Below are 20,291 nucleotides of genomic sequence, written 5' to 3'. Positions count from 1 at the left end.
AGACTGTCTTGTGTCACGGTCTTCCTAGGGCAGCGTTGCAGGCAGTGCCGGTGATCCTCAGTGAACTGCTGTTGAATCGACACCCCTCACGGTTCCCCATATGCTGCCCCATTCTCCCAGCAGCAGACACAGGGGGTAGCGAAGGCCAAGTCAAGAGGGCTCCTCTGAGCCCAGAGTCTGGTCTTGGTGACCTGGTCTGAGGGTCACTGGGGCTGGATGGACCAGGTAGTAGCTGTTGACTCTGGTTTGGGGTTGGTTTTCTGTAAGAGACAGGGAAGAAAGCTGCCAGAGTCCGCCACCCTAGGAATATATACTTCTCCAGGCTGGGCGGGGAGAGGAGTCAGCTGTGTCTCATTTGGGCAGGGAAGGCTGGGTCACTCTCACTTGGACTCAGTTTTTACACGCGCTTTTCCATGCCCCTGTCTTGTCCTCTGCCCTCTTTCTCCTTCACCCTTCTTTTGGATTCTTTCTGTCTCCCCGCTATTCTGTTAAGCAGACAAGCTCTCCTTTCTCCTCCCCCATCCCAATCTCCTCTTCACACTCCCTCTGCTCCCCCAGCCTGGCAGCCTGCCCTTTAGGAATGTTAATTAGCATTCCCGATTTAATTAATTCAGTAGCTAATTAATGATTGGGGACTGGGGGGTGGGGAGCTGGGGTGCAGGGGAGTTGGGGGCTGGAGGTGGCAGGGAGAAACAGCGGAGGCTGCAGAAGGCATCACAGATGGTTGTGCGGTGGCTGGCACGGTGCCCACTGCCGTGGATGCAACACTCGCGCGCACGCACACGTACACGCGCGCCCACGCGCACACACACACACACACACACACACACACACAAGGAAAGGGTGATCGAGAAATAAAATCAAAAGCAGGGAGAGAAGGGCACAGGGGCCCTGGGAACTGGGGGTGGGGAAGGCTCTAGATCTATTTGAAGCTGCTCCGGAAGTGGAAGAGGGGAAAAAAAAAAAAAGAAAAGAAACCACCACAGGCGCAGCGAGAAGAGAGCTCTCCCGATACCCCACCCCGCCCCCACCCCACCCCAGCCACCCCTCCTCCCTGGCATGGGATTCATGGGCACCAGCTGAGGACAGGGTCCCCTCCCTCTGTCTGCCATAAACATTGGCACCGAGGACCCAGACTCAGAAGGACACGACATTCCCAAAGAAAATGGTTTTCCTTTTAAGTTGCTTTGTAAAATACATATGTATCTATTTTTTAAAAACATTGCACCCGTTTTGGTGTGAGGGCGAGGCGAAGGAAAGAAGGTGACTGAGCCAGGAGGAGAGAGCACAGATGGCTTGGTGGTGGTGTAGTGTGGTGAGTTGTGGGAGCAGGAGAGGGGTCCGGCAGAGGTGGGGCGTGGGCGGATGAGGACCCTGTTTTCCTCTTTTCGTTTTGCTGTGGATGGAGGAGAGAGAGAGAGAGAGAGAGAGAGAGAGAGAGAGAGAGAGAGAGAGAGAGAAAGAGAAAGAGAGAGAGAGAGAGAAAGAAAGGGGGTGGGGAGAGAAGCGAGACAGATGGCAGAGTGGAGAGGCGGCAGCCAGTGCCGGCACTGCCCAGCCTGGGCGGACCCAGCTCCCCCCCGCCTGCCAGCTTCCAAATGCCACCCTTCCCCCAGCCTCCCTCTCCCCATCCCCCCAGCTTGGCACTGATCTCAGAGAGAGAGGGAGGGAGGCTGGGCAAAGAGCATCTGTTCCCTCCATTCTCCCAGCTCCATCGGCTGCCAACCTAGGGCCATCGCCTGCCTCCATCACCCTTCCTTCCGCCCGCCTGCCCGCCCGCCTCCCCACCCAATCCCAAATGGGTGCTGGATCAGGTGCCGAATCTGGCTGCCTCTCGGGTATACCAGTCACTATGCATTGCTGTGTGTCTGCCACCGCTGCCTGGCACTCAAGGGGCCGTGTGTGTGTGTGTGTATGTGTGTGTGCGCGTGTACATGTACGCCTAAGTGTGTGCTGTATGTGAGCCTCCTGGGCACGGGTGGGGGTTGGCACTGTGGTTGCCAACCTAGTGTCCAACCAGAAGGACAGAGGATGGAGTGGAAGGAGGGGAGAGGTTTGGGGCCTGGGACGATAGAAGGAGGGTGCCTGAGTTGCTTCATGCTGCCTGCTTGCAGGCATGGGCACTGCGGCTGCCACCCTCATGCCCGCGGAGATGGAAGGAGGCGAGTGGGGAGGGGGCAGCGGCAGGAGTCCTGGGGCTCTGGGAGGAAGGCTCGGGACCCGGGAGCCATTGGCATCACATCCGTCAGGCTGGCGCCCCAAGCGGGATCCGTGGGAACGGGCCCCAGGGGGCAGAGAGGAGGAGCAGGGATGTGTTCCCGGTGTCGCTGTCCCTCTAGAGCTCAGCTCTGGGAAATGGTCAGGCTCTGAGGTGATTGGTCCTCTTCCAGTCTGGGAAAGTGAAGTGGTGGAGAGAGTAGCCAGGGAAGTGCCAAGAGCATCTAAGAGCCAAGAGGAGAGGTGTGCCCACCGCTCCCAGGGAGAGCTCGTTGGGCTGGCAGATCTGGCAGACCAGGCAGACCGGCCCTTTGTCGGAGCACTGAAGAAGCAAGGGGACCCGGCAGGAGGTGGGCGGGTGCTGGCACTGCCCACGCAGCCTGGCACAGGCTCTGGTGTTGTGTGAAGTGGGGAGGGTGGCGGTGTCTCTTGCCAATCTGCTTGAGAGGCTTGTTGTGCCAGGAGTGAGAAGGGAGGAGGAGAGATGGGGTGTGTGTGTGTGTGTGTGTGTGTGTGTGTGTGTGTGTGTGTGTGTGTGTGTGTGTGTGTGTGTGTGTGTGTGTGTGTGAGAGAGAGAGAGAGAGAGAGAGAGAGAGAGAGAGAGAGAGAGAGAGAGAGTTGTTTGGGAGAACAGACTTTTTTCTGCCGGGACCTCCTTCCCATTCCCTCTTAGGTGTGGGGAGTGGAGCGACAGACGGAGAGAGGCGTGAGGACACAAAGGAGGAAACACGCCATTGCCAAGACCCCAAGGAAGGAGGATGGAGAGACTGGCAGTCCTGCCTGGCCCCCAGCCAGTTTCCTGCTAAAGATGGCCAGATCCCCTTGCCTGGTCTGTATATGTTATTCTGCGGGCATCTGCCGGGGAGGGAAGGGCTTGCTTGTGAGCTGGGATCTAGAATAGGAAGGGCACCTTTCTGCGGATCCCATTTGGACTCTCCACTCTAACAAGTGAAGTGTCTGGTTTTCTCCCTGGTGCCCTTCTCCCCTCCCCCTCCCTCTACCCCAGCCCTCTTTCATCTCTATCACCACCTGGCTCCTACCGCTTGGCACCCAACCAACTAGATGCCGCCCCGCTTGGCAGCGCTGCACTGGCACGTGAACGCCGTCTCAGATCCTGGCACTGCGGCAAACCCAAAGCCACCAAACATGCTCATGACCGCCACTTGGTGGCAGTGAGAGTGGCGCACACAGGCGTGCCACGCACCGGGTGGAGCCCTGCTGGGGAGTAGCCGAGGACACCCTCGATAGAGGGGCTGAATCCTTGCTCTCCAGCCAACCCCAAGTCCGCCTTCCTTCCAACCAGACACCACCTCCCTCCTACCCCCCACCACACCCAAGAAAGGGATTTAGATGGTGCCACTCTGTGTTTGAGCAGAATTCCAAGGGAAGCTGGAGCACAGAGGGACAAGGGCACGTTTAAGAGTCACACCCAAGGCTCCAGGCTGGTGGACTCTATTCTTCTCTGGGGAGCAAGGACAGAAAAAAAAAAAAAAAAAAATCCTAAGAGGGCAAAATGAGATCCTAGAGAGAGGCCAATCAGCTCTGTTGCCACAAAGATGGTGCCAGAAGAGATTGGAAGGGAAAGAGTAGGAAGAAGGAGAGCCCCTCAGGCCTTGCTGCTGGGTAGTGGGGTAGTTGGTGCCCGTGTGTATTTCGTTCTGCCCTGTGCCTTGTGATTGGCTGAGCTGTGATTGAGTTGAACTGCTTCTTTCTCCCTTGTGAAAAGGCCCATATTCAATAACAGCCCTAGAAAGATGGAGATGTGCTCTAGGCCTAGAGAGGTGGGCAGGTGTTAGGAAGACAAAGGCAACTTGGACTTGTCCTTCCAGAAAGACCACTCAAGGAGGTTTTGTGTTTAGGAATTTCTCTATGGCTTTCCAATTCGAGGTGGACAGATTTCCCTATCTTTGAAATCCACCTCTGGAAGAGAGACCACGGATCAGCAATGAGCCCTCCCTGGTAGAGAGGAAGGCCCCTAGGAGCAGAACCCCAGCATCTGTGGTGACACAGACCAGCCCTACACCTCCAGACGCAGTGCCATCAGCAGTCCTGCTAAACTGGACCTTGGGCCTCCATGTGGAAGAACTTCTAGCAGGTTGGGCTTTCCTTGCTTCCTGGGTGGCCAGAGGGCTGTGGGTCAGTGACTAGGAAGATATTCGGGTAGAAGAATTAGCGGCTCTGGGTGACGTCAGGGGAGGCTGGGCGGCTCAGATGGGGGTAGGACCTGCTCAGAGGGGAGTAAAGCCATTGCCCGGCCTGGGGGCTCTCTGACTTCAGCACCTCTGGAAGTGGATGCAGCTTCAGAAGAAGCAAGGTGGTTTCCACAGCAGAGTTCTCGAGAAAACAGGGGGGCACTCAGTCAAGAGTGATGCTTGTAACTTTTCTCCTGTTGAAGAATAGGCACCATAAGCAGAAGACATAGTCAGATTTCCAAATGTCAGGGTAATGAGGAGGATAATCTGGGGGTGACGCTAGTCCCCTGTGGCAGCCCCAGCTGTAGCAGGGTTAGGCCCTGGCTGCTGGAGAGTTGGGGGCAGGTCACAGATGTAGATGGGGCTGAGCAATGTAAATAAGTGCTTCTCAGACTCCAGAAAGCACTGAATCACTTCAAGAGTTTCTGATTTAGTTGGTCTGAGGTGTGGTCCAGGAATGTGCATTTTGAACAAGGTCTCAGGTGACCATTGATGCAGGTGGACGAAACTTTGAGAAACACTGTTCTGAGAGATGGCAGTCACCTTGTAGGACAGTTAATCAGGTCTGGATTTCCCACGCCTTTTACATCTTTCTTCATCCTCCCCAACCATATTCATGTCTTTATGCAGTCATGCATGGGATATATGTGTTGGGGGGTGTGTGGATGTGTTTTTAGGTGGGGGCAGCAGGAGGAAAAAGAGAGATTGAGGTCAAATCAGCAGATTTAACTTGCTAGAACTATGCTTCTCACTGGCAGGAGTTATCACAGAAGAATCCCTTACGGGACACTTTCAGCCCCTGGGTTCTGATGAATGGCTGCCCTGTTTCTGAAACCAGACCACTGAGAACCCCCCCTAGGTTAGGAGCATTGTCGGGAGATTGCTCTCTGCGGTCCGGTCAGATGGGTGTGGATTCTGCGGCTCGGTACGGGATGGATCCTAGTTACACTTCTCTCTGGAGGCAGGTCAGGGTCCCGGGGAGTGGAAGCAGGGGTCGGCAGAGTCCAGGGCCTGGCCTGCTGCTGATGCTTAGCGAGTTGCTGCCAGTGCTGCTGTTTGAGCACTTGGCGGGGCTCTCCAGGAGCGAGCACAGCGGAGGCCAGGCCAGTTGAGAAGACATGCTGCGGGTTGGGATATCAGGGAGGGACTATGGATGTGGGGCAGTGCTGAGCTCGTGCTGATTACTTGTTCCAGTCTTTTAGCCACTGTTTAAGAGTGTGTGTATGGCTGGGGAGGAGTATGAGTCAACCCTGGTCACCTTTCCCCCCCTCACTGTCTTTCTGGTCCACCTGTAATCAACCTGCTTCCCCACTAGCCTCTAGCCAGACACCTCTCCATGACTGGGAGCTGCAAGAAACATGAGGCTCAGACTACTGACAGGGAATAATGCCATTGACCCCTTGTCTCTCCTTTGTCTGAAGGCTGAGGGGATTCTCTATATGAAGGAGAATGATGGGGTGGGTCCTCACTCAATTTTATGTTCTTCTGGGAGTTTATGTCTTTCCCCGGGAGGCTTTCCCTGGGGATCGATCACTTCCCATCTTTCCCTAGATTTAACGAGTCCTGGCCTAGATCTTCTACGAACATCCTCTCTGGCTTTTTTTTCATTTCATCTTTTCACAATTGTATCCACGCTGTAATGCTGTAAACCCCTGAGGTTGGGCCTATAGCCTTTCTTATTGTAGCCAGAACTTCGTTGGAATTGGGACATTTCTTCCTTACTCAATTCTCTGAGAATGACATCCTCAGGGCTTACAGGTTTCTCATTATTTGCTCCCCAATACCTGGCCCTTCATGTAACACAGGGTCCCAGCACAGTTTATCCCTGTGTTTCATGTAAGTCTTCCCCAGAGTTTCTTCCTGGTTTCTCTTCTACCTCCCTCCCCTCCCTAGCCAGGCTCTTCTGTCTCCCAGATTACAGGGTTCCTGGTAAGGACAGCTACTCAGTCAGCTCCAGTCCACGACTGTGAATGTACATGGTGTCTCCACACCAGAGGAATTTAAGGTCCTTTCCCATGGATTAATGGTAAACATTTGGTCACCCTTCTTGACACTGGTTACATTTCTCTGTTTATAAGCTTTTCCTACTTCCTGTTGTGTGAAGAAAATTACTATGTATTGGAGGGTGTTTCTACTTAACGGGAGTGTAGTTGATGACTCTGGGGCACGGCCCTTGTGCCTATATGCCCGTGGGGCCCATTCTTTCTGGCATTTGTGTGTATCCGTGTAGCTCTCTATATACATGGTTCTGCTGCTGTTTCTGACGGTGTGCTTGCTTGCTTCGTTGGTGCAGTCGTATACACAGAGCTCTGTATTTCAGATGTGAATATCCATACAGGGATGAATGATTAGAGGAGAAAATGTGTCTACTTCAGGGGCTAGAGGGTCGGGGGGAAGAACAGGTCTCTTTCTGTGGTCCTATTGCAGACTCTGCCCCATTTGGCCACTACGGGTTCAGATTTTCTCATTTTCTTCCACAGACTTTGATTTTTGTTCCTAGTTGAGAATTGGGTACCTTAAGCCATCCCCATACATACAGGCTCTGGTTTAGAGCAAAGACAGCCAAGATCATTTCCACCTCCTCCTCCTGGTACTGACCCTGACAGTAAGTAGGGTGGACCAGGATTTGGATGCTTTAGGACCTGGGTATGTCAGAAACCCTAAGCCTTTGTCCGGAGCCATGGAAGACCAATCTTATGAGCCCTTGATTCAGGCTCACTTTAGAGCTGGCGGGGAGGGGAGGGTACCTACCACAAGATAGGTATGGATGTGCCATGCGTGCGAGTTGGTTTGCTGCTCCACAGAAGCAACACATTTTAACCTGGCCAACTTGGCATTCACCTCTAGCATTCTGCACGGGGCTGTGCTGACTCAGCCTCTGTCCACAGGAGCCACCCACTCACTGAATCTCCAGAGCAGAAGTGCTGCTGCTGAGGATTGTGGTCTCAGGAAGGGGTTAGGGAGGAATGCTCTGGCCATTGGGAACATGGAATGGCACACCCTCCAGAAGCATGTTGACTGACCTAGGTCAGCAGTTGGCCAGGCTCTTCTGTCCCCCAGATTATAGGGTTCCTGGTAAAGACAGCTACTCAGTCAGCTCCAGTCCCCGACTGTGAATGTACATGGGATTCTCCACGCCAGGGAATCTGGGTGTAAGAGATTATGTGGAAGGGCAAGAGGAGGAGGAATTTGTGGCTATATTAACTCCTGGTGAAAATATTCATAGTGCAAACTAAAGCCAACCTACCCTGGCTGTAAATCCCTAAAGTGCATGAAACCACACCTCTAATCATCTCATGCAAGGGGTTTGCCAAGGTTTTCTTTAAAACGTTCCCTCTTTTTCTCCTGTTTTTTTCTTCTAATTTTTGTTTGTTTTCAACTTTTATACACATATCACATTCCCAGAAAGCACAGAGTGAAAAATCTTCTTTCCTGATACACATGCTGCTAAGAAAAATAGTTTTATGCACAGAATTTCAACAGGAGAGAGAAAAGGATAGAGAGGGAGGGAGGAAGGGAGGGGTGCATGAGAGATGCTGGGGTCGGGGAAAGGTGGAAGCAGCAAGAGCAAGCCCATGGTTGGGCAGTTTCACTCTTCTTGCTTGCATTTGTAACTGGCATTTTTGGCATCATCAGAATAACTAATCCACCCCACCCCTGATGTGCTAGGTTAGGAGCTTTTCATTTTAGAAATGAATGGGACCAGAAGTGAGATTCATAGAGCATATGGGGACTAGGAACTGAGCTAAGTTTTCCCTCCCCTTTTCTCTCCTCCTGTCTTTTCTGCACATAAGCCACTGCTTCAGTATTAACATGTTCAAGGAACAGAGTGACAGGCCAGGAAACCTGAATCCCAGGGCTGGCTGAATTTGTGTGTGTGCGTGTATGAAATGGATACTGGTAGTAGAAGCAGCCTGAAGGGAGAGTTTGGAAGGAGACTACCTAGAAGGAGGAGGTCTTAGGGGCAAGGGTCGTAGGAGAAGCTACCTGAAGGACTGGGAAATTTTTGCAGGCTTTTCTTTGCTAAAACACCTGCGTCTCTACCCAGTGCCACTGTAGCTGGGCTTTGGAGTTGCCACAGTTACTTGATGCTTACAGAGACAACGAGGTTAGAGGTGGGGAACCCTCTTCTGGCGTATTCCTCATCTGTTGGTTCCCTTGGTGATCTCACTCTATCAAAGGTTCACCTTGTGCTTCAGTCATCTCCTTGCCCACCTATCCCCTCAGCAGTCTTCAGCTCGAGACCCCATTAGGGAGGCCCTGACTCCTTTGTGTGTGTGTGTTGGTGGGGTGGGGGGTACCTCCAGCAGCTGCTGCTTCCTGGAGGAGATGGGCCAGGCTGGAGGAAGCAGGGGGAGAGGATGGGGTGGTGTGGGACGAACACAGATGGGGAATAAGGGTCCCCCACAAAGGCAAAAAGGTTCAAGAAGTGCCAGAAATCTGAAGGGGGCGCCAAGAAACGAATGGGAGGAGAGGTTTGTGAAAGAAGTGGATGAGAGGAGATGGTGGCGGCTACATGAAAGAGAGGCATAGCCAAGATTCAGAAACCAGACTGCCCGGGCTAGTCCACCTCTTTCCTCCTGAGAGGGCCAAGCTACTTTCAGTGACACTGACTTTTGTAACTCACAGCTGAGAATGAGGGGATGTTTGTTACCTGTCCTGATAAATACTCAATTCAGGGGGCAAGGATGGGGTTCTCTCCCCAGCCTCCAGGCTCTTCTCCCCATTACCAGTTCCTGCTTCTGAGGCTGGGCACAGCCAGGGCAGGGCTGCACTCCCGTTAGTCTTGTGGACCACTGAACCCAAGCAAGGACTTAAAGCCATTTGATCTTCCAGAGACAAGGTGGTTCAAAGACCCTTGAACCCTTAAAATGGGGTGGGGTGGGAAGTGACACAAACAGGAAAAAAACCACTTGTTTGATGGGAGAGTTTTCAGGCTTTTTTCTTTTCTTTTCTTTTCCTGTGTTTTCCAAGTTTGTTTTTCATTAGTTCATTCCTCTGGTCTCTCCATCTCTCTCTCCCGCACTCGTATTTGTTTTTTTTTTTTTTTTTTTGGTTGTGTGTTTCAGTTTTTTTTTTTTAAGAGAACTTTGGATTTGCCATTGGTGGGCAGCGCCGGTCCCGGAGGCTGGACCGCCACGTGGCAGGGCTGGGGGGCTGGGACAAGGGGCAGGCCGACGGCTGCTGAGAGGACCTCTGTGTTTAAAGCCTTTGAGAATAAGTTACTGCAGTTTCCAGGGTGCAGGGTCGGAGCTGGCAGAGGGGTTCCTGGCCGCGGCTTCCCCTACAGTTCAGGCCACAGGGGCTCCCCTGTCAGGTGAGGAGGGAGGGGTGTGAGGAGAGTGAGCTGGGAGCACTTCTCCCCGCTGACCTCCAGTTTGGTTAGAGTTTCGTGGGCTCCCTGCCCATCCCAGGCTCCAACCTTGGGAGCCAACTGAGTATTTGGAAAGAGTTTGTGAGCTCTAGACGAGGTGGGTAGGAAGGAGAAGGGGGAATGGCAAAGTTTATTTTCCTTCCCCCTTCCTTGTCTTGGGTTTTCTTTTCTTCTTCTTCTTTTTTTTTTTTGGTGTTTTCTCAGTCAGTGGAACAGCGTAGGATAACATATTTTGTGTGTTTATAGCAGTTGGAGGGGTGACTGGGAATTCAGTAGGAAAGAGGCTGTAGGAAGATGAAACCAAGGATAGATTTTATGTCGAGTGGGCAGGGCAGATGTGAATGAATAATCGAGATGGCAAGATGGATGTGTTGCCCATGAAGACCAAGGGGCAAGGATTTGTGAAGGATCGGTGTGTCTGGGGGTGGAGGAGGAGGCAGGACTCTGCTGGAGGTGGGGTGTGTGAAGCCCACTGAGGGTGGGAACTGAGAGATTCCCAGGGGGGTGGGAGGGGCCAAGGGTGGGGTGAGGGATTTGAGCTCCCACCAGACACCCCTTGGGGTAAGAGAAGGAGCCCAGAGGCCCTCCCTGCCCCTGCGTCTTGGTTTATCTGTTTATAAAGCTAGAAGTGTAGAGGTAGTAGTAGTTTTTGGGTTGGAGTCCGTGTGAGGTAATCTTGCTTCCTCTTTGGCAAAAGCCACAGCAGCCGTGGCGGCAGTGGCAGCGTTGGTGGCGGCGCCAGGTGGGCCCCCTGGGGGCGGGGCCGCCTTGCGCCTGTGGGCCGAGGAGCGCAGGTGTGAGGCCAGGGCTTCTCGCCCACTCAGCAGCACCTCACATGCCAGGCAGTGGTAGGTGCAGATGGGCACCCGCAGTGGGGGGGGCATGGAACCCGCAGAGCCCCGCCCAAAGAAGCAAAAGGACCTCTGGTGAGCAGTGGCCAGGGCCTCCCCGTCAAATGCCATCTTGCACTGGCGGCAAAGGTAGCGGTGGGTCACATCCACGGTGGAGATGCCAGTGCTGCCTGTCAGCAGCTCATCGGCCTCCCCGGCCTCCCCCTCCCCTGGAGCGGGCGGTTCAGGCGGCTTCGGAGGCTCTGTGGCTATGGGCTCGGGGGCCTGGGGCGGTGGCTGGAGGAGGGCGTTGGGGAGCAGTCCGATGAGGGTCTGAGGTATCACGGGGTTCATGGGAAACAGTCCCTTCTTCATGCCATAGAGCTGTTGGAAGTAGGCCCCCTGTAACTGGGGGCCAAAGACAGCTGGCGGCGTGGCCCCCCCTGCAGAGGGCAACGGGAAGGGCAGGAACTGGCCCCCCAACAGGGCTGGGACAGTGGCCTTCAATGCTTTGAGGTTCTTGAGGGCATCGGTGGAGGAGTTGGCGGGGGCTGCAGCTGGCTTTCGCTCACCGGAGACCTTGTCCCCAGAGGGTTCAGTAGGTGGGCCTGGGGCAGGGTCAGTGGTGCCTACTGTGGAGGTGTTGGTGTGGTTGGGCATAGGTCTCTGAGGTAAGGGGCAGCCTGGGCCAGCAGTCTGGACCACTGTGGTAGCAGGCAGGACCGAAGTGGCGAGGCCAAGGAGGCCTGAGGAGGCTGCAGGGCCTAGGAAGATGAAGAGTGATGATTAGCCACCTCCTGGCGCTGCCATCCTTCCTGCTGGAGGCCACCTCCAGCCACATACTCATGCGTCCCCACCACCTGGCCTCCATGCTCCCTCTCCTCCCTTTCTCTACCCCACCAGCTGGAAACACAGGGAGGCCAGGGAGGAGACTGGAGATGGGAGGAGTCAAGAAGGAAAAGGAAGGGCACCTCATTAGAGGGAGATGCCCTCTGAAGTCCAGCTTCTCCCAACCTCTCACTCACCTGCGCTGAAAGGAGCTAAGCTGCCCAGCGGGGGCTGGGCCAGAGCTGGGCCGGACAAGAGGACTGGAGCCAAGCGAGGCAGAGCCGGGGCAGCCCCGAGGGGCACAGAGGCAGGTGTGGTGGCAGGTGGAGCCTTGGGAGCGGGGGGTGCCTCGGGTGCTGGGGCCAAGTCGTAGCACTTGCTTTCACTCTTCAGCTGGGCTCGGACCGCCTCCTTGAGCTTGGCCAGGTGCTGGCGGGAAAAGAGGTGGCCTCGGCAGGAGACATAGAAGTCATACTTGACATCACAGTAGGGGCAGTCGGTGCGCTGGGCTCCCAAGGGGCCCTCACTGCTGCTCCCAGCTCCACCGACTGCTGCCCCCTGCAGCTTGGCCTTCTTCTCCTTGGCTCGAGCGTTCTGGAACCAGACCTGGATGACTCTCTTGGGCAGCCCAATCTCCTCCCCCAGCACCTCACACTCCTGCATGGTAGGGGTACGGTAGGCTTCGTAGCAGGCTTTCATGATCTTCAGCTGCAGACTGCTCATCTGGGTCCTGTAGCGCCGCTGCCCCATTCCGTCTGGGACCCCAGCCCCACCTCCTGGGCCCCCATTGGTCCCTCCAGCCCCTGGGGACTCTGGTTCAGCCAGGCTGGAAGCTGACGAATCACTTAAATCCCCTGCAGATGGACTGCAAGCCTCACTCTCTGGAGAAGCTTTAGATGGTTCCTCTGGGCCCTCATCCTCATTGGGTGGAGGGGGAGGTGGGAGAGGTAGAGGTGGCTCTGGTGTCAGAGTGGGGGCCTCTTTCCCAGGTGGCAGGAAAGGCAGAGGCCCAGCAGCAGGGGTGGCCGTGGGGTAGGGAAAAGCGGGTGTTTCCCTCTTTGGGGCCTCCCTCCCAGCCCCATCATCCACCTTGCCCAGCAAGTGGTTGAACTTGGGGAAGGGTGCGGGGCTGGGTGTGACAGGGGCCTTGACTGCTGGACTGGGCACTGCCCCGGGGGTGCTTCGGAACTGGCCCTTCCTCTCCCGGGCCCTGGTGTTCTGGAACCAGACCTGCACCACTCGCTTCTTGAGCCCCACCTCCTCGGAGATGCAGTCGAGCATCTTGCGCGTCGGGTTGGAGTCCTGCATGTACCAGCGGTACAGGATCTCCAGCTGCTCGGGCAGGATGGTGGTGCGCAGGCGCTTATCCCTGGGGGGCTCACCCTCCCCACCCACCCCTGCTTCGCTGCCCGTGGGAGACAGGCTGCCGTCCTCGTGCTTCCGTTTGAGGGGTGGCCCTGGCACTGGTGGAGTGCCTGGCACCGAAGGGTTTCGCTCCCCGAACACCAGCAGGGGCAGGTCTAGGAGGTGGGGGGCAGTGCTGGGCTGCACAGGTGGCAGGAAGTGGAGCCGGTGGTGACTGGTCAGGAGGTCCTGGCTGGGGAAAGACATGGCGCACTGGTCACAGGCATGGACGGGGGAGGGCGAGGGAGGGGCCCTCCCTTCAGGCTCTTTGCCGCCTGGCTTTGTGGCCTCTGCTTGGCCCAGCTCTTCCCTGTCTGGAGGTTCTGGTGATGGGTCGTCAGGCCCTGCTGGGGGTTCCGGGCCCTGTTCCTCCTCTGCGTCTTCCTCCTCTGCGTCTTCCTCCTCTTCCCCTCTCTCTGCCTCTTCCTCCTCTTCTGGATGCTGGTCATCATAGCATTTCTTGAGGTGCCGCACCAAGTCAAACACACAGGAGAAGGTGGCACGGCAGCGCCGGCAGCCGGAGGCTCCCCCAGTGCCTCCCCCACTGGGGACAGGCCCACCATCGCTGGCACTTTTGCGAGCCTTCTGGCGGGCGTTCTGGAACCACACCACCACCACACGGCTAGCCAGGCCCAAGAGACCTGCGAGCCGCTCCACCTCTCCGTCCTTTGGGTAGGCGCTGGTCTCAAAGAAGGACTGCAGGGCTTGGGTCTGGAACTCTGTGAACTTGGTTCTGGAGAAGCGGCGGCCTGCAGGCACTAGGGGAGGAAGATTCCCTCTGGAGCTTTCTTCCTCCTCTGGGGGCCAGCGTCCTCCTGGCCGGCCTCGCTCCTCAGGGGGGCGGGCCCCCCCTGCCCCAGGCTCTGGGACCAGAAAAGGTGGGCCCAGGTGGGGAGCAGGCGAATCCAGAGGCCCATCGGGAGGTTTGGGGGACCCTGCCGGGGGTGGGTAGAGGCTATCATAGCTCTTTCGAAACTGAGCGGCATATCGGCTCAGGGCCTCAAAGGGCAGAAAGCGGCGGTGCACGTGCTCCTCGTGTGTCTTGAGGATGAGCATGTTGGAGAAGAGTTTCCCACAGGCCCCGCAGGCCAGCTTGTCCCCACCCCCCAGGGCCTCGGGTGGGGGTGGAGTTGGGGGAGGGGGCACAGCCTGCTTCCCTTCATTGTACTGGATCACCAGCTCAAAGCCAAAGTTTTCTAGAAGGGCTTTGGCTGCAGTGCGGGCTGCCTCGTTGGGCGTCGGCTGCGGGGGGGAGCTGGGTGCTGTCTCATTCCCCTCTTCTGCCGCGGGTGGCCGCTCCCACTCTCGCTCAGCCAGCTCGGCCTTGGGGGGCGGGGGAGGAGGGGTGGCGGCCGGCAGGGACAGCAGGGGCGCGGGCCCAGCCAGTGCCAGTTTGGGCCCTACCTTGAGGTCATGGAGGTAGAAAGGCAGGAGCAGCTGCTGCTGCTGGAGCTTAAGCAGGGACTCGGGCACCAAAGGGAAGGAGGGCAGGACTGGTGGGGCGAAGAGGGGGGCTGGGAATCGGTGCAGGTCCAGGGGCGGTGGGGGAGGGGACAGGAAGGGCAGTCCACCAGACACGAAGCCACCAGGCTCAGGGCCCTTCTTCTCAGTGCCCACCTCCCCCTCAGTCTCGCCTTCCTTGGGCTCTTCCGGGCCGCGCTCTGGCCCCTCGGCCTTGGCGTCCGTCTTGGCTCCCCTCGAGCGAGTCTGGTGCAGGACGGAGCGCATGTGGATCTCCAGGGTGGAGCTCTGGTTGTATGAGACGCGGCAGACCGTGCACTTAAAGGGCTTGTCTGTGGCCGCGGCGGGGGCGGGGGCGGCACCGGCTTCGCCGCGGGCGGGCCCGGAGGGGTCAATGGCAGCCTTCTTCATCTTGTGCAGGTGGGAGACCGAGTTATAATGGACCAGGAGGATGTTCTTCTGCGTGAAGGACTCCTTACACACAGTGCACTTGTAGGGCCGGGCAGGGTCGAGAAACTTGTCCAGGGCAAAGTTGGTGGTCTTCCGATAGGTCAGAGGGTGGCGAGAGTCAGCTGGAGCTGGCTCTGCCAGGCGGGGCTCCCCGCCAGCCCCCTCTTCCTCCTCAGCTGTGGTGGGTGGAGGAGCTACTTCGTCAGCTTGGGCATCGGGCCGAGGGGCTGGAGAAGGGGGCTGGTCAGGGCTTCCCATGGGCTTGTCTGGGGCCTCGGCTGAGGGCAGGGGAGGCTCAGGAAGAGGATCGGGACTGGCTTCCGGGGTCAGGTGAGGGCCTTCTAGGGGAGAGAGAAGGCGGCGCAGTGAGAAGGGAACCTTGTCTAAGTCAGACCCCACCCACTCAATATCTAGGGCAACTCATCCTTTTGCCTCACTTGTCTTTAGACCTTCTTGGTCTGAGGAATCCAGGTCCCCTTTCCTGCCACCTTGGGAGGTCTGCCCCACCCTTCCTTACCTGCTGCTTGGTCTCTGCTGGGCACAGGCTCTGGCCCGGGAGCGGGGGGCTCTGGGCCGTCCCCCAGAGGGCTTAGAGCGGGCCCCGGCAGCACTTTGGTCGTCAAGGTCATCTCTACAGTTGTGGCCTGCGATGGAAGAGATCCCAGTGACTTCCCACCACCGTCCCACTACCCCAGACCCCCCAGGTCTGCACCTGTGTTTGTGCCCAGCCCAGCTCCAGACTCCTCTGTGGACAAACCTCCCACCTAACTTCTGCCTTCCCCACGGAGGAGAGGGCCTGGGCTGCAGCCTGTCCTGTCTGGCAGCCATGCCTGCTCTGGAACAGCTCCTCTCAGGACCCAAGGGCGCTTCCTCCCCAGCGAGTAGAGGCTCTGGACAGGTTCGGCTCTGAGGTTCCCTCCAGCTCTAAACTCCACCTTCAAATCCATGCAGAGCTGCTCCCCTCAGCACACACAGCTGCCTGGACACCGCGCGGCCTCTGCCTCCCCTCCTGCCCGGCCCCCCAGCCTGTGCTCACCACGAGCAGCAGCCTCTCAACGCACTCGGGCACCACGTTGTGCAGGTGGCTGAGGTGGAAGTGCAGGGCAGGCCGGCCCACCAGCTGCTCCTGGCACAGAGGGCACCGGTACTTGGGCTGCACTGCATGCTGAGAGAGCGCATGTGCCCTCACCTGCTCGGACTCTGGGCTCAGGAAACTGCAGTATGGGCAGCAGAACACCTGGGGCACACAGGCGGTGGGGGAGGTGTCAGGGAGGGGTGGAACTCACCATCACTCACCCGGACACAGCCTGGTCCTACCCCTGCTGGAGGAGGAGTCCCAGTCCTGAAAGCTGGCTCCTCCCTCGCTTCACTTGGATGGGGACAAAGGCCTAGGCTGGGCTGCCCTGGCTCGCCCGCCTTCTCTATCCTGCCCTCACCCTCCCTCCTGGCCTCTCTCTTCCCCTGTCTCTGCCGCCCTACTCCGTTCTCCAGCCGACAGGAGGGCCCTGGACCTACCTCCTCTGATTTAGTTGTCTTTTCTTACCGGCCCCCACCCTGCCTGTATCTCCTCCGTGAAATAGCTCCCCTTGCTTCTGGCACTTTCTGGACCCAGAGGCTCCCGAATCGAAGCCGGCTCTTTCTCCCTCCCCTCGCACTTTCTTTGCCTGCCTTTTTCTCCCCTTCCCCTTTTAATGTAAACAAACACCACAGCTCCCCCAGTGGCCCTGGAAAATTCTGGCCTGGCGCTGGCTGTTGGCACATTCCCGCCCGTACCTCCAGAGGGTGGGGCTGGGGAGCCTGGGGTGGGGCGTGAAGGCCCCTCTACTTCCGCCTCAGTCACCTGACTGCCTGACCTGCAGCCTGCATTTCTGTCAGCCTGCACTTCCTCTCCTGTCGCCTGTGCCACTGGTCCAGGACTGCATATCAGGGAGGGGACACGGCCATAAAGGAAAGGTATCCAGACGCTCATCTTAACACACCTAGCCCTGGGAGCAGATAGCTGGAACAGGAGTTAGGAGGCAGGGGAGCTGAGGACATAAGCCGTCACTGCAGCAGTTTGCAGTCAGAATACACACAGCATATTGCAGTCCGGTTTGGAGAGCTGGGAGGCACAGGGTGGCACCTCAAAACCAAAGGCTGGGAATCCCCTCAGAATGAACCCTTTCAGGCCACAGAGCTAAGCTACTCTTGGGCCCTGCCTAGGTCAGCCACTCGGAGACTTGCAGAGCTTGCTGTCTGCGTGGATCATCTGGGTCAGTTCCTCTAGCCTGAGGAAGGAGGTGCCAGGGCAGTTCCACCCAGGCTCAGGGTTCTCTGTAGAAGAAGAACTTCACATCTTTCTGCTCCCAGCAGGAATAAAGAGCTGGGCAGCAGCTAGTGTTTTATTTTTGCCTTTCTCTTTTCATTTTGTCTCCCTCTGTGCTCCACCCCTCAGGGCCAGCTCAGCTGGTGCTCACATCCGGTAACTGGACCTAGGTGCAATTTCTGAAACATTGTATTTGGAATGATGTAAGTCACAAGCATGACAAAATTAGATCTGCCTTTGGTCTGAAATCTCTTGTCTGTAAAGATCTACTAATTAGAAGTTTAGCCTTTAGGATGTGAGCAGATCTCAGTAAAATTAGACGCCCACCCCGCCCCCGAGATCTTCCCAGTTACCCCGGTCCTGACCGTGGTCTGGTCGGCACTGTCTCCAGGAGGGCCATTCTTGTTCTCTGCCTCTTCAGAAGCTGAAGATGAAAGGAGAGATTAAGAGACTCTGACAGCCCCACCCTCTTCCTTTCACAGACCCCTGGCCCTTAAGATGACCTGATTTGTAGCAGAGGGCTTCCAAGGTAGGGGTGGGCTCTGGGGAAAGGGAGAAAGGGCAGGGAAGTACAGAACTGCGCTCAGTACAGGGAGGGGAGCTTGGCAGGGCTGAGCCCGGGTTAGTGGGATGGCCAGAGGGCAAAAGCACCCAGCTTTCTGTGGCTCTGCCTCCCTTCCCTCTGATGAGCCCTTTCTTTTGATCACTTTAGCTCCTTCTGCACAGGAGGCCTTGCTGGGTGTCTGGATTACCAGCAAGGTCCCATGAGCACCTCAGAATGTATAATATTAGGACCGGGGGGGGGTGGTGAGGAGGGCAAGGGATGGAGAAACAAATGGACCAGATGAGCAACTACTCACCCAATTGTTCTGTCTTATTCTGGGCATCTTTCTCAGGGGTGGGTGGCTCAGCTAAGGGGGTGACAGGAGGCTTCCCTGTGTAGGATGAAGGGAGGGTCAATTTAAAAGGATGAAGCAGGGCTTCCCTGGTGGCGCAGTGGTTGAGAGTCCGCCTGCCGATGAAGGGGACACGGGTTCGTGCCCCAGTCCAGGAAGATCCCACATGCCGCGGAGCGGCTGGGCCCGTGAGCCATGGCCTCTGAGCCTGTGCGTCCGGAGCCTGTGCTCCACAACGGGAGAGGCCACAACAGTGAGAGGCCCACGTACCACAAAAAATAAATTAATAAATAAAAATTAAAAAAATAAAAGGATGAAGCATCAGAGAAGGGAGGACATAGGGCAGAAGAAGCAGGACAAGCAGCCAGGCAGTAAAGGGAGAAGATGGATAGATGAATCAATAGGCAGGAGAGGACAAAAAGCCGCCAAAAAGAAATACAGAGGATGAGGGGGGAAATTACAGTGTTGGAACTGGTAGAGCCTAAGAAATCATCTCTGTGAGTCTAGCCCTGTCATTAAAGATGAGGGAACAGGTCCAGCAGCAGGTGACAGAAACAGGACCAAACTCAGCTCCCTGTCTCGACTGATCCTAGAAGAAGGGAGCCCAGAAGTGTAGAGTGAGGGGTGCCGAAGAGGGAAGGTGAGGTCGAAAGGAAGCAGCTGCCGTGAGCAGGAGGCAGCAGGTCTAGCTGGGAGAGATTACCACTCAAGCAAGAATTGACAGATGTGTAGGAATTTATTTTCAGTGGTGGCCTAATTAAAGTGTTAAAGTTCCTTAACTCCATTCAGTCCTGCTCCAGGATCGTTAGCTATTGATCTGGGCCCCTCCGGCACTTAACTCCAGCCAGTGTATTGGCAATTCAATTAGCACCAGTCAATGCTGCCTGTTCCTGTTTCCTGCTGCCCCTGCCTTCACCCTTGCCCACCGCCGGCCTCTGCAAAGCCCGGACACCTGTGCCCACCTCTCACAGCCCCTTCCAGGCTCTTCTGCACCCTCTGGATCAATGGTGCCTGGCGGGCTCTTCCCAGTCTCCCTCGTACAACCTCAGCTGCCTAAGGGGGACCTTACTAAGCCCAGCCTTCGGACTGAAGACCTCCTAGGAGACAGGAAGAGGCTGGGGAGCTCATCAAGGGCTTCCCATCCTGCTGCCTTTGGGCCATGCCCCCAGCTCCCTCCTCCTTCTGACAAGTCCTGGCCCAGCCCAAAGCTGATTCTATTCTTTCTCTGTTTTTCTCCCTTCCTCTCCTTCCTGACCAGCTCCTGCCACACCCCATACTCACACCCCTCCCGACCCGCCCCAAGCTTTGCCAGCACTCCAGTCACCACTAGGAATCACTGGGTGGTTCCTTCTCACCTCCCTTCCTGCCCTACCTCTCCACCCAGCAAAATCCCTGCTCTTCTCTGCCTCCTCCTCCAACAGCCTCTGTTCCCCACTTCCCTCGGCTGCCCGCTGCCCCAGTGTTCCTAAAAGCCAGTTTCAGCAGCCCTCCCAGCACCTTTCCGCTTGCTCTGGACTGTGCACGGACCCATTTCTCGTCCCCGCGCCACTTTCTCCTGGGCCCCCAGCTCCCTCCCTGGCTGCCCTCCCCACCCAGGTCTTCTTCTCCAGTCCCCTCTTCCTCACCGGGAGGCAGGAGCTGCCCGTGGCTGAAGCTCAGGATGCTCTGAAGAGCTGAGAGCCCCTCATCAGCTGCGGGGCCGCTCTGTAGCAGCTGCAGGCGCCGCTGGGCCTGGGCATCGCGGTGGGCAGGGGCGCGCAGGTGCTGCAGCACAGCCAGGCGGGAGGGCGTCTCCCAGGCGCACAGCAGGCAGCGGAACAGCCCCAGCTCAGTCCCCGCCGCCGCTGCCCCCTCCATCTCCAGCAGAAACTGGAAGCGGGAAGGAGCCTGCTCAGGCGCAGAAGGATGGACGGATGCCCCCAGGTGCCGGGGGCCCCTTTGCCTCCCCAGAGGGCCTGACCAGCAGCACCCTGACACCCCTTCCTCCCTCTTGGGCCCTCCTCTTCCTTCCTTTGGCCACCTGAGTGTGACTGCCTTTTCTCCCTGGTCTCCTCTTCCTCCTACCAATCCTGGACTCCCTCCTAGTATATGAATGGAATCTGGTTCCATCCTCTTGAACTTCTGGGGACAAGATGGACTGAGCAGACACAGAACCCCCCCCCCATTCCCAAATACCAGAAAAGTTGAATAAAGTACTGGAGTCACTTGGTCAGAGTCCACCATCCTTTGATCTTTTTCCACATCTGCCTCCAAATAGTTTTTCCCCTGGTGCCCTGGCCTTTTTTCTCCAATCCGGCCCCCCTGGTTTTTCACATCACCTTCCCACTCTGCATC

At 56.9% G+C, this 20,291-nt stretch overlaps 1 protein-coding gene and 1 long non-coding RNA gene across 8 annotated transcripts in view; one reads left to right on the top strand and one right to left on the bottom strand.

Annotated features, from left to right (window-relative positions):
* Positions 1–834: 834 nt before the first annotated feature.
* On the top strand, positions 835–20,161 carry LOC136793806 (uncharacterized). Of its 2 annotated transcripts, none has more exons than XR_010839617.1 (3): positions 835–1,315; positions 2,891–3,046; positions 19,216–20,161. It is a non-coding gene; the product is annotated as an uncharacterized lncRNA (long non-coding RNA). The 2 variants fall into 2 exon arrangements; XR_010839618.1 differs by lacking the exon at positions 835–1,315 and adding an exon at positions 1,663–1,838.
* Positions 7,837–20,291, bottom strand: part of ZFHX2 (zinc finger homeobox 2) — a 30,941-nt gene continuing 18,486 nt past the window's right edge. For all 6 annotated transcript variants that reach the window (XM_067028735.1, XM_059055662.2, XM_067028734.1 and 3 more), the window contains exons 4-10: positions 19,583–19,826; positions 17,922–17,996; positions 17,427–17,485; positions 15,793–15,993; positions 15,274–15,400; positions 11,639–15,097; positions 7,837–11,377 (exon numbers count right to left, since the gene is read on the bottom strand). In XM_067028735.1, the coding sequence (XP_066884836.1) occupies positions 10,398–11,377; positions 11,639–15,097; positions 15,274–15,400; positions 15,793–15,993; positions 17,427–17,485; positions 17,922–17,996; positions 19,583–19,826 (5,145 nt within the window). In that variant the 3' untranslated portion in view covers positions 7,837–10,397. The remainder of the gene's footprint in view (positions 11,378–11,638; positions 15,098–15,273; positions 15,401–15,792; positions 15,994–17,426; positions 17,486–17,921; positions 17,997–19,582; positions 19,827–20,291) is intronic.

The sequence above is a fragment of the Kogia breviceps genome, chromosome 3, assembly GCF_026419965.1.
Source record: "Kogia breviceps isolate mKogBre1 chromosome 3, mKogBre1 haplotype 1, whole genome shotgun sequence".
Lineage (NCBI taxonomy): Eukaryota > Metazoa > Chordata > Mammalia > Artiodactyla > Physeteridae > Kogia > Kogia breviceps.
This window is presented reverse-complemented; position numbering and strand designations above follow the sequence as displayed.